The sequence below is a fragment of the Cavia porcellus genome, unplaced genomic scaffold (genome assembly GCF_034190915.1).
Source record: "Cavia porcellus strain 051 isolate PalLab524CR breed Dunkin Hartley unplaced genomic scaffold, mCavPor4.1 scaffold_32, whole genome shotgun sequence".
Taxonomy (NCBI): Eukaryota; Metazoa; Chordata; class Mammalia; order Rodentia; family Caviidae; genus Cavia; species Cavia porcellus.
In genome coordinates, this window is record NW_026947515.1 from 14,505,019 (window position 1) to 14,517,345 (window position 12,327).

Here is a 12,327-nt window from a genome sequence, read left to right on the forward strand (position 1 = left end):
AAATTTGCACTTCTACATGACTTAACTTGATTCTTTTCCCTCATCTCCCCACCCTCCATTCAATTGTCTTCCCCTCATTTACAAAAGCTTTGTTTCCATTTTTCTTCATTTTGTCATCATTGTTTCTTTCTTTTCTTTCTTCCTTTCCTCTTTCCTCCTCACTAGATCCCCTTCCCACTGGAACATTTTCTTCTATTTCACAATATCTATTACATTTTGGTCCTTATTTATACTTACAGTTTATCACACCAGAGAAACAATGAGGTATTCACACATCTGACTTATTCCACTTAAGAGTATGCTCTCAAGGTGCATTCATTTACCTACAAATTTCTCCAGCTTACTTTTCTTTATGGCACAGTATACATCAATGTGTTTAAAAAATCACATTTCCCTAGCCATTCATCAACTGATGAGCATCTGGTGTGTTTCCAAGACTTAGCTATTACAAATTGTGCCACTATAAACATGGGTGTGCATATATTGCTGAGGTATGATGCTTTTAATTCATGAAAATAAAAGAAGAGGAATAACTAAGTCAAATGGGACCGCTACTCCTAGATTTTTGAGGAATCTCCACTCTGATTTCTGTAGTAGTTGCACGAATCTACTCTGACCAAGAGTAGAAAAGGGTTCTTTTGTCCCCATAGCCCAATCATTATTTGTTATTGGTTGATTTCTCGATAATAGGCATTCTTTCTGGAGTAAGGAGGTATTTCAGTGTTGTTTTAATTTGTATCTCTCAAATGACCAGTGATGTTTTTTCACATATTTATTTCTTGTTTGTACTTCATCTAAGAAGAATCCATTCATTTCAGATGCCCGTTTTTTAAATTGGGTTTTACATTTGTTGGTCTCATTTTTTTTAGTTCTTCATACATTCTAGATAGTAGTCCTTTATCTGTGGAACATCTGGCAAAACCTTGTCCTACTCTGTGGCTTGTCTGTTCACTCTGTTGGAGGTTTCTCTTGCTATGCAAAAGCTGTTAAATAAAATGAGATACTCCTTTGTTCTTGTCTTTTCATTCTGGTATCTGTATTACCCATATGCTAATACTTTTAGTGGAATTCCACATTTCTATGAGTCAATGTCCACTTTACTGACATTTTTTTTCTCTGTTCTTCAGTTTGAATCTATTTTCAAGGTCACTGATTCTTCTGCTAGTTCACATCTATTGCTGAGTACCTACAATAATGAAGTTTTCACAGTTTAATTTCAGAGTTTCCATATGGTTTCTATACTTTTTCTAAAAATTTATTAGTCTATTAATTTTATAAAACACTGGGTTTCAATGTATATATTTTGATCATATCCATCCCCTTATTTTAAAATTTTTATTGATATTTTCTATATTTAATGATTGCTGTCTTGTCTTTGTTCAATCTGGCCTCTGGGTCTCTCACAGCCAGTTACTGTTGTCTGACTTTTTCCCCAAGTATGTATGACAGATTCCTGGTTTTATTTGGTTAGTTGATGGTATTATTGCTTTGTTTTATTTTATTTTTTGTATGTCTTACATATTTTTCTCAATAACTGGATATTTCAGGTATGATAGCATAGCAACTATGAACACTCATTCCCTTCTCTCTAGTAGTTTTTGCTGCTATGTACCTGTTTACTAACATAGCAAGCTGGTTAGCTTATGTCAGCACAGTTTAATTCTCTCAGCATGACAACTTTGGTGTCACTCCTCAGCTGGTGCCAACCAGCACTCTCTGCATGGTCGAGGTAACTGTTCCTGTTCTTTCATCCAGACAGATCAGCCCAAACTGCTACCAGTGCAACACAATTGGACAGTTTTCAACTAGGGCTGCTTTAGAGTCAGGGCCAGGAAAAGAAAGGAAAACATTCTCCTCACACATACTCTCCCTGTCCTTTTCTGAGTCTCTGGCAGAAAAGATGTGCTCTTTTGCTGTCTAAATCCACTATACAGTCCCCTAATTCGGCCCACCTTGCAGTCAAATATATAAGTTATAGCAGCAAAACAGAAGCAAACAGGAATCAAGGACACTGCAGTTATATCAGCCATTCCGCATGTATTCCTCCCTAATCCGCCAATTATTGTTCACCTTTCAGAATACGTACATGGTTGATTTTTGTATTCTGTACAGAGTTTTTGGTTGTAGGAGAGCTAGGCTACAAAAGGATTATTCTACCATTGACACAATGAAAGTTTACATCCATTTTTTAAAGAAATGGGGCTGGAGGTTTAGCTCAGTGGCACAAGCGCCTGCCTTGCAAATGTGCAGTCCTGAGTTCAATCCCTGGTACCGATAAAAAAGGAAAAAGACAAAAAAAAAAAAAAAGAAATAATGTCAACTTCTCAAATAAAACTCTAAATATAGTTTCATATCCAAATGCACCTTTGAAAAACTACTGGTATTTTATGGCTGTTTTATGCATAATAAATATGTAAAATAAAAATTAGAAACATGAAATGTTAAGAAAATAAATACATTTAATCACATAGAAATTATCCACTAACATTTTGAGTAAATATTTCCAGATTTTTTATATTCTAAAATAGTGAGAATTTGTCTTATCGAAATTTTGTTATATTAACAATCTGTATAACTATTTAAGTAATTTTGTTTAAACTACAAAATCTGATATATTTACTCATTTGTAGAGAATCACAAGCAAAAGTATAAAATATCAACACCGTCAAGTCAGTTTTTCTTCAGAGCATTACATAGTATGAAAAGTTTCTCAAACAGGATGGGAAAACATAGCCACAGGACTTGATATAGTACAACAGTATAAGCTCTTGTCTGGCAAGTGCAAGGTCCTGAATTCAATCCCGAGTACCCCCCACAAAAAAAGAAAAGAAAAACACAGCCACATATAAAAGTATATAAAAATGAATTAACATATTGATTTAACAACAATTATCCCAACTAATCTCATCTCAAAGAACTCTAAACTAATAAACCAATGTACTACCTCCCAATTAAATTATAATAGGAAACACATGATGAAGAAAGAAAACTAAAAAGGGAAAGGATTTTAAAAAATGAGAAAAAAGAAGACAAAAATTTGCATAAGATTTCAAAATGAATATAATTCAGTTACAGCATAACAGTAACAATTTTTTTTATAAAAAGCTATGTATTTCTCCTTTAAACTATCAGTAATGATCATGATTGCTATTGTTACAAATTGAAAGTTTTATGCAACATAAGATTTCTGTTGTCCTTGTTTAGGTTTTCTTTTCTTTTGATTGCCTTTTGTTTTTTGGGTGTTTCAGAGAAGGAGGCTCACTATGTAGTACAAATGGCTTTCAATTCACTAAATAGCCCAGACCAGCCTCAAACTCACAACAATCGTCCGCCCCCCCCCGCCCCCCACCAGTCTCTTGAATGCTGGATTCTAGGTGTGTTCCACCACACCAAGCTAACAGAAGCTTTTAATTCGGTCAATAAATTAATTTTTCCTCATCCACTCCTATACCTACAAAAATAGGAAAGGAGATTCAAACACCTGCTTAACGTGTCGTGATTATGATTTTTATTGCCTGCTAAGATCATATACTGCACTTCTTTTTTTTAAAGAGAAAACAGAAAAAAGGATAGAAATAATATGGAATTTCAGAAAAATAAACAGTAAGAAATCACTAGTTGATAAGTTACATATTGTCATCTTAGAAATAGTTGTTCAAGTTACAAAATTAAAGCATACAAAGTGACATTCAAATAATGACACTGCAAACAGTTCTGCTCAATGATCCAACAAAAACTTAGTAATATGGTTATCAGTCCTACACACTTGTTTTTTATCTTAAAGACGGTAAAATTAACATGACAAAACAGAACAGAACAGTTCACATAAAGAAACAATTTAAAGAAACACAGATCTCAAAGCAAGTCCACTGGAGATCTTCACTGTCTATCTTATTGTCTCTAGTTTTCATCCAAATAGTTGTCCCCATCTTCACACACATTGAGTATATACTGAACATTATAGAATTAATCAAATCATTACAGGATGATGAAGGCTTTTTAGGTCTTCAAGACCTGTTTTGAGGAAGTCAGTAATGACTACCATAATGTCTCATTCTCTTCGAAGCAGCTGTCTTTATCTTTACATATGCTGAAATTGAACATAAGAGACTAGACTAATATCACTCTGAACAGTGAATGATAATATTGCTAGATTTTATAGCATAATGCTACAGAATTAGCATTAGGTTTCTTAGTGTCTCTTCTTCTTTAAAGTATTACGTGTATAATCTGTTCCCGTGAACAATTTAGAAATTCTTCCCATGTGTGAATCTCTACATGTACATCTATACTTTTTGTATTATAGGGAAAAACAGATAAAAACAAGACAACAAAACAAATTCCTAGAAAAACACGAAATGAAAAAGACATATAAGACCATAATGTTAGGTGATCTGCAATAGTTACTATGCTTTCTCTTGTTATTTTCAATAGAATTTTCCACATCAGCAGGCATTATACAGTTAAGCATAACATTACATAGCTATTTTTACAAAAACACAACTTTGAAGACATTGTAGGACTTGAAAGCAGTTAATAATCAAAACCGGAATAGATATCTTTTACATCTTGTCATCTTCAGAGTAGTTGCCTCTACTCTTAAACTTGATACTATCAAGCATACCAAATTCAAATAAAATCAGTCAAGGCAAAATAGTAATCTAACAAACCAGCTTCAAATAAGATCAGTCATAGCAAGACAATGTAAGTAATATAGGGTTTCAGTTTAAGTTAATAGGAAATTAAGAATAGTTACTGTGGTATATCCTGCTATTTTTGGGTTAGCTGTCTGTGTCCTCAAATCTCATATGAGTAGGCAGACTGGAACAAAATATAATCAAACTAAACAGAGCAATAAGACTACTCTGGCTTCTAAATTCTGACATACTTCTAACAATGTCCTCTTCTTTCCTTTTTTAGGCAATTCCTCACCTTTCCCTTTCTCAGGATGCTTTGTATATTATGGGTCCCATTAGCTCCTTTAGTTTTTAGACTAGGGGGTCAATCTGTTACCTCTCTGAGTAATGCTGAACCTTTTTACCCCTGAGCTTGATCTTGAGCTGTACTCCTTTACTTAATAGAGCCACAAGGTTTTCCTTCCTTCCAGCTGTGTAGTTCTACACTGCACAAAAGTGTCATAACTTTCCAACCTATCTGCAGCTGTTGGGTGAGTTGTCCCTATTTCTCTCTGGTTTCCTGTCACATATAGCACTGTTTTCTCATCTTTGACTCTCAGTTTAGTAACCCTCTTTTAGGTTGAGTGTAATTCTTATTCAGAGTATCTCAATGGATCCTGCCTCTAAACTACTCTGCCTGTGTTTCTTTTTTGTTAGTGTATCAAAGCTATCTATATTAAACATTATAGTTTACCATCTCTGCCTCATCTCTGCTCTTCTATTCTTCTGCTATTATTTGTCCACTTTACTCCTTCATCCCACTGTCTGCCCCATTCATTGAGGCCTCTCTGCCACTGTTGCTGGAATCCTCGGTTTTTTTCCTCTCTCTCTCTGGAATGTCCTTCAGTATTTTTTGGAGGGTTGGGTTGGTGGCCATGAACTCCCACAAGGCCATGATAACTTCTTCCTTGTCTTGGAAATACCTTGTTTCTCAATTAATTTTGAGAAAGAATTTTCCGGGTACATTAGTCTTGTTTGGAGGTTTTTTTTATTTCAGGGCTTGGACTATTTCCCCCCAGTTTCTTCTCAATTTGAGAGTTTGTATTGATAAGTCTATCATTATTTTGATAATTCTTCCTTTGTAGGTAATCTGCTTCTTTTCTTGGCTGCTTTTAATATTCTGTTCTCGTGGATTTCTGAAATCTTGATTATTATATGTCTGGGGGTAGATCTGTTTTGATTGTAGGTGGCTGGAGTTTTATATGCCTCATTTATCTGGATATCATTTCTTTTTCCTATGCTTGGGAAGTTTTCCTTAATTATATCTGTGAATAGTCTTTGTAGTTCATTTGTGGTTACTCCTGCTTCTTCGCTCATGTTTTTTATTCTTAAGTTATAAATCCTCTTGTCATCTTCTAGCCTTTGTTTCTTCCTGGTTCCTTGTTATTTTTAAGAGATCTTTTCTTTCACAATAACACATCATAAATCTCTCTTCAAGTTTTGAAAGGCTAACTTTAGTTTCTGTCAAGGCATTTTGCCAGCTTTCAATGGAGTTTTTAGTTTCCTGATAATCTCTTTGGATCTGTTTCATGTATTCTAGATTTGGTTAATATTCTTCATCAAAGGTTTCTCTTCCTTTTCTGAGTTACTCCATTCTTCCATCTGTGTTCTCTTGGGAGGGGCTTATCATTTCTTTAATTAATCTTTTTATATCTTGCCTCACTTGGATCAGAAGTACAGTTTTAAATTCGTCTATGAGGTCACGAAGGTATTTCTTTATGTCTGCTGATGCTGTGTCTAATATTGCATGATGACTGCACTGGTTCTCTTCTGTATTTACCTCTTCTGGGCTTATTTTCCCAGGGTCAGTGGCTGGAGGGCTTTTTTTTAAATTTCTATCTCTTGTCATGTTTCTGGTTTCTTTCAGACAGGTGTGTCCTGGAGATCTCTGGCCCTCTCCGTATTGCTTAGGGTCTTTCCGAAGCGTGCTGACTGGGGTTTTGCTGCCCTCTCCAATTTGCTGTTATCTGAGGTACATGCAGGGACGCAGGGACAGTGCAGGCTAGCCTCAATCCTCTGAGCCAGTTGACCCGCAATTTCCTTCAGTGACTTAGGCTGTACCTTGTGGACATCACAGAGTCATGACCGTTTTGTCCCTGGCCACTGGGTCCCAACCAGAGGTGTAGCTAAGCCCCAACAGAGCCCACCAGTCCTCTCTGTACTAGGGGTGGCCGACTGACACCACCACGACACCGGGGTCTGCCCAACTCCAAGATGTCCTCCAGTCAGTGACAGCAGCCGTGGGACCCAATCTCCAGCACTCACCAGGAATCAATCCAGTTTTTCTTCTTGACTCCACTCCCTGCTGCACCGTGTCCTCCCGCCAAGGGCTCAGGACTCAACAATTCCCATCATCAGCGACCGTGGCTTCAGCTTGACCTTGAATCGCCTGATTCCATGGCACTCCCAGCACAGCGCAAACCAGTCTCAGTGAGCGCCTAGGGCTCCAGCCCTCCACTCGAGTTTGCCTTCCTCCGCAGAAGTAGATTCTAGCTTGATGTGGTTTTTCCATGTCTAGATCAGCATCCTGCCTATTCAGAAAACTGTGCGGTGTGGCGCCCAGCTTTGGCGCCCAGGCGCATGGTCCTCTCCATGGCCTCCTCGGGAGTAGCCAAGCAGTTCCAGCTGCTCTGTGGAACCCAATTTCCAGTACTGACTGAGAGACAATAAAGTTCTCCACCTTGGCTCCACGCCAAACTGCGCCACATCCTCCCATCAAGGGCCTGGGACTCATTGACTCCTGTTATCGGCAGCTGCAGCTACAGCATGTAGAATGGATCTCTGTGAGTGTGTCGGGCTTCAGCCCTCCACCTGTGCTTTTCCTTCCTCTTCCTAATTTTATTTTTCCCTTTGGTTTCCTCCTGGCTTAATAAGACTCATTGTCCAATCGTCTGGCCCTCTCTATGTTGTCAAATTCTAACATCTGAGCTGTTTTCCCCGCAGTTTCTCTATCCAGCTTCCTATCAAGCCGCCATTTTTCCTCTCCTACATATACCCCACTTCTAAAATAAAATTCATAGAAACATTCTAGAAACCAGAAAAAAATCTTTTTTCCTATGACCTTAAGATTATAATGCTTTAAAAAAAGGAGAGCTGTAAATCATCCCTAGTTAACAGCAAAATATTCCAATATTCCCTGCCTAAATTATAAAGTATTAAATTCAATTTAAAACAATAGATGCTACAATTTAAAATAGTCAATGATTCATAAATTGTAGCTTTTTTCAAATGAGTGACTTCAGATGTTTCTCAGTGATACAAAGTCACTGCATAAAGGCTGAATACTCTAAACACTCCATCCATGCAGTCACTCAAATTAACTTAGAAATAGCAAACATGCAGAGCACAACATTTTATTCTGTGACCGAGTCACACATGACATATGTTTAAAATATATTAAGAAAGCATTAGAAAAATGAAACATCTAGGATATCAAATATATCTGAAGGTGTTAACAGGAAGGTCACCAACATAAAAATTGTACCCTTAATCTAGAGCACAAAATTTAACTCTAGTTATTAACTGATCTTTTAGAGGAAGAAAACAAAGCTACCCAAACATTCTCATATAAACTAAAATCAATTAAAACAATTAAAATCAAATTAAAATCTAAATTTTCTAATAAATTGGATATTTATATTAGCCTATTCTGATGAAGAGATATTATTTAGCCTGATAAACAGGTATTTTAACTACAAAAAAATGAAAACATCTATGGTATATTTTGAACAATGAAAATGTGAAAAAAAAATTCAAAGTAGGCCTATTTAAGACTTACATTAAATATGTTACAAATTTCCTTTTCATTCTACTATAAAAATCAAAGTTTGATTCCCCTAAACAGTTAAGTAACTGTGAAAAGTATTATATGTAGTAAGAAATGTGCACCAAAGTTTCAAGAGCTATGGGCAAAGTCAAGCATCACAATTTTATTTTTCACTTTGATCTTGCTCTGTGGCAAAAGGAATTGTCCTTCTGTGGGATTTCCTGTGCCGTTCTCCCACCACAGTAACAGGGTTTCCTTCCACCAAACTTCCCCTATACGTTCAAACATAAAACTGATTTCTTTTTGACTTACTAGTCTCTCCCCAATTTTACTTCTTTCTTCTTGTTCACTATCACACTACTAATATTCATAGGAGACCCATATCACTTTCCTGTCCATTTCACAACCTTCTAATTGTGCCTATTCCATGAGCCAGGCATCCTCACTTTCTCCACTTCCCACCAGCGCTCCTTACTCTACTCTCTGAAGACTGGAGCTGCTCTTAGTTCCATCTCGCCACAATATCTAGCAGTTTAACTCCAAAATGCCTAGAGTCCTTGAATCTCACAAAGTTCTAGGCCCTGAACTTCGCAACTATTCTTAAGTCATCAAATCCCATCTATCTAAAACAAAACTTTAAACCTCTAAAATGGTTCCTCTCACCTAACAGTCAGTTAATTGACAATTAATATTTCCATTTCACAGAAGCAAATTATTAGGTGTCCTTCAGTGTAGTCCTCCAATTGGTCACAGAGCATCCTGTACTTTTGAAAAGGGTTTCTGTTCTAAATTTTCCAATTTCACAGCAATCATACTAACGGAGTCCACTAATGCTCAAAGAATAATTGGTCTCCTTTTTCCATTGTTGCCCATGTCTAATCAAATCTTCATAATGCCAGCAAGCCAAGTATTGGGTTGAGCTTGATAAAAACCTTGAGAAGTATGGCAAAGAGAAACAGTGTTCAAAAGAAATATGAAATATTTATGTCCTTTTCCTTAACGCATCATTTTTATTAGACCATTATAGTACCACTGCTCAGAAGGATGACTCAAGAGGAGCTTCAGCTCACGAGTTCAAGACCAGCCTCAATAATACAGTGAGACTTCATCTCAAAAGAAAAAAAAAAAAATCCAGGATTTCTAGAAAGTACTTAGGATTTTTAAAATAATAACCCCTAATACAAGTGAGTAAGTGTAAAATGAATATTGCCAGTTGGAATTGGTACAAACCTTCTGGAAGACAAAGTAATCTAAGAAAGCAAATCAAAATGAATAAAAGAAAATTCTGGCAATGAATTTTGTTGCAGTACTGTTTATGTTAGCAACACACTGGGAGCAATTTAGATATCCAAAAGTAGCAAAATTATCGAATATCTATCCAAAAGAAAAATGCAACCCATGCTCATAGAATTCTTACAGATATAAAAGATTCAAAATTATACAAAAAACAGCATTTATAACATAACCTAATTTTGTTTAAATTTTGTAAAACTACACCAAAACTACACTATGCCTTACATGGGCTTCTTGGCACCAGAGAAACCATAATTTTGGAGTTCTTCGGATTTTGTAACATAGGCTTTACCAAATGTGTACCCTTTAATCCAAAATCCAAAACTTTTTTATAAGAATGATGATCAAAAATTTTTGGATTTTGGAGCATTTCCAAGTTTAGGTTTTCACATAAGGAATGCTACACTTGCATAGTAAAACATCAACACATATCTCAGAGTTAAGATTTTGAAGCCTTTTATTCTTCCAATTTTGTGCATTTTTCAATTTATAAATTATAACTACTGTGTAATAAATCAAGTATCACAAAAACTATTTTAAATCCTTTGCATTTCCCTCAAAGTTTTTACATAACATACATGTAAAGAGGAATATGGGGAAGAGAGCTCAGTGCTCTATGTAGCCTGAAATTTAAAACACAAATTTTTCAATTTAGCACTCAAGCCTGCCATACCATACAGCCTGACAACTAATGCCATATATAAATCCAAAAGACACAGTCAGGATGGTTCACTTATCCTTGTCTTTCTCTTATACTTGCTTTGGCCTCAAATTCCTTCTTCACTTCATCTCCACATATCAAAATACAGTGCTTCTCAGCCTTTGGACGCAGAGTACACAATCAATTACCCACTATAATGGCTGCTCCTTCACAAAGCCTTCCTGAATTACTTTACTTCTCCATGTCTTCCCCCATTCCTCCCCTTCACCTCAGTAGTTAAATGCTGCATACTTATGTCTTCATCAACAACAAAGTACATGTATGGCAGTAGTCCTGTAAGATTATAACAGAGCTAAACAAAAAAAAGCCTCCACTATCTAATGACATCATAGTTGCCATATTTTTATCATTATTTAAAATGTACTCCTGACTAAAAAGTTTACTATAAAAGAATATACCATGTTAGACCAGTAGCAGTATCATACATCTCATGGTTTATTTCACCTCTTGATTGGATCAAGAAGCCCATATTGAGTATCTGAGCTATACCATTTAAGTTTGTTTAAGTACTGTATGATGTTACATAGTGAGAAAAGTACCTAATGACACATTGCTTAAAGTGTATCATCATGTCAAGCAATGCATGACTGTCTCTACTTTCCATATAACTCCTTTCGGTATTTTATGATATGTAGTATCATTTTACTTAACTAACTCTGTCTATATCTCTTATTTCATCAATAAGAAAGTTAGTCAAGGAAAAGGACAAAAATATTTCATGTTTCTCTTGAACACTGCTTCTCTTTGCCATACTTTTTTCAAGGTTTTTCTCAAGGTCAACATAATACTAAATATTTAACATCCAATTTTCAGTGATTAGGATTAAAACAGCTCATGTCATACAAATACAATATGATTCTGCCACATCAATATCGACATGAAAACAAATTTTTACCCCAAGATTCCAACTATTAAGGCGAGCTTCAATGTCACTGTCATCCAAAGAAATAGATTTTTTCGAATGAACTTCCTGAAATACAAAAGAGAATACAGAAGAAAGAAGGGGGAAAAATGAGGAAGAGAAATAAAAAAGAATGGAAGAAAGAAATAAAGGAGGAAAAAGAGAGGTAGATATGAAAAGAAAGAAGACATGGAGGAAAAAAAGAAAACAAGATAAAATATATGTCATTCAGAGTAATGAAAGTTTTGTGTGCTTATTTGGTAATGCTATATTGCCCTTGGAGGAAAGGATTCTGTTATAACTACGCTAACGTTCTTAATTCTAACTAACAGCTTCTTATTACAGCTGCTTAGCGCTATGAGATGTTTAACAATATGTTCATGCAGTAACTAGATTTCACAAAAATTAAAAGAATACTTTAAAAATTAATCCAGACTCCTTTTTGTAAGTTCTTTTACAAAAAGTTTTGGTACACCACAATAGCTTGAAAGTGTCAGGGGATGGGAAAAACACTTGAAAAGATGAATTATTTACTCCTGTTAAAATTAGTTAACAAGGAAGTTTTGTGTTGATGTCCAAGAAGCTCTTTGTCCTTAAATTAATTCCCACTCATACACTGAATATAACGAGTAATAAGCTTTGAATTAACGTCATGAAAACACAATTAAGTTGATTCTTTACTTCTAAAAAATAAAAATTTCATGTTTTTCCTGTGTATAATTTATTATATTACGTATTTATCAACCAGATTAAAACTGAAATTAACTAAAGACAACCTCAGATCTGTACCTAGACCTGAAAGCTCTAAAAGCTTAGAAAGATAAGTCCATATAAAACAATAATGACTATTTTACAGTCCCACTAGTATTATTTTGAAATTAAATTTGTTGACACATCATTTTCATGCTTTTCAAAAGCCTCATTACTGATGAATAAACCTATTTTCCTATGATTATTTAAATTAATATGA

General features: G+C 35.4%; 1 protein-coding gene across 13 annotated transcripts in view; it reads right to left on the reverse strand.

Moving 5' to 3' along the window:
- Cep112 (centrosomal protein 112) overlaps positions 1 to 12,327 on the reverse strand; it is a 607,347-nt gene that overhangs the window by 549,077 nt on the left and 45,943 nt on the right. For 10 of the 13 annotated variants that reach the window (XR_010045020.1, XM_063241681.1, XM_063241685.1 and 7 more), the window contains one exon: positions 11,352 to 11,426. The exons of the other annotated variants lie outside the window; for them this stretch is intronic. Coding sequence is in view for 8 of the 10 variants with exons in the window: in XM_063241681.1 (XP_063097751.1) it covers positions 11,352 to 11,426 (75 nt within the window). In the remaining 2 variants the exon portion in view is untranslated. The remainder of the gene's footprint in view (positions 1 to 11,351; positions 11,427 to 12,327) is intronic. 13 annotated transcript variants of the gene reach the window in all.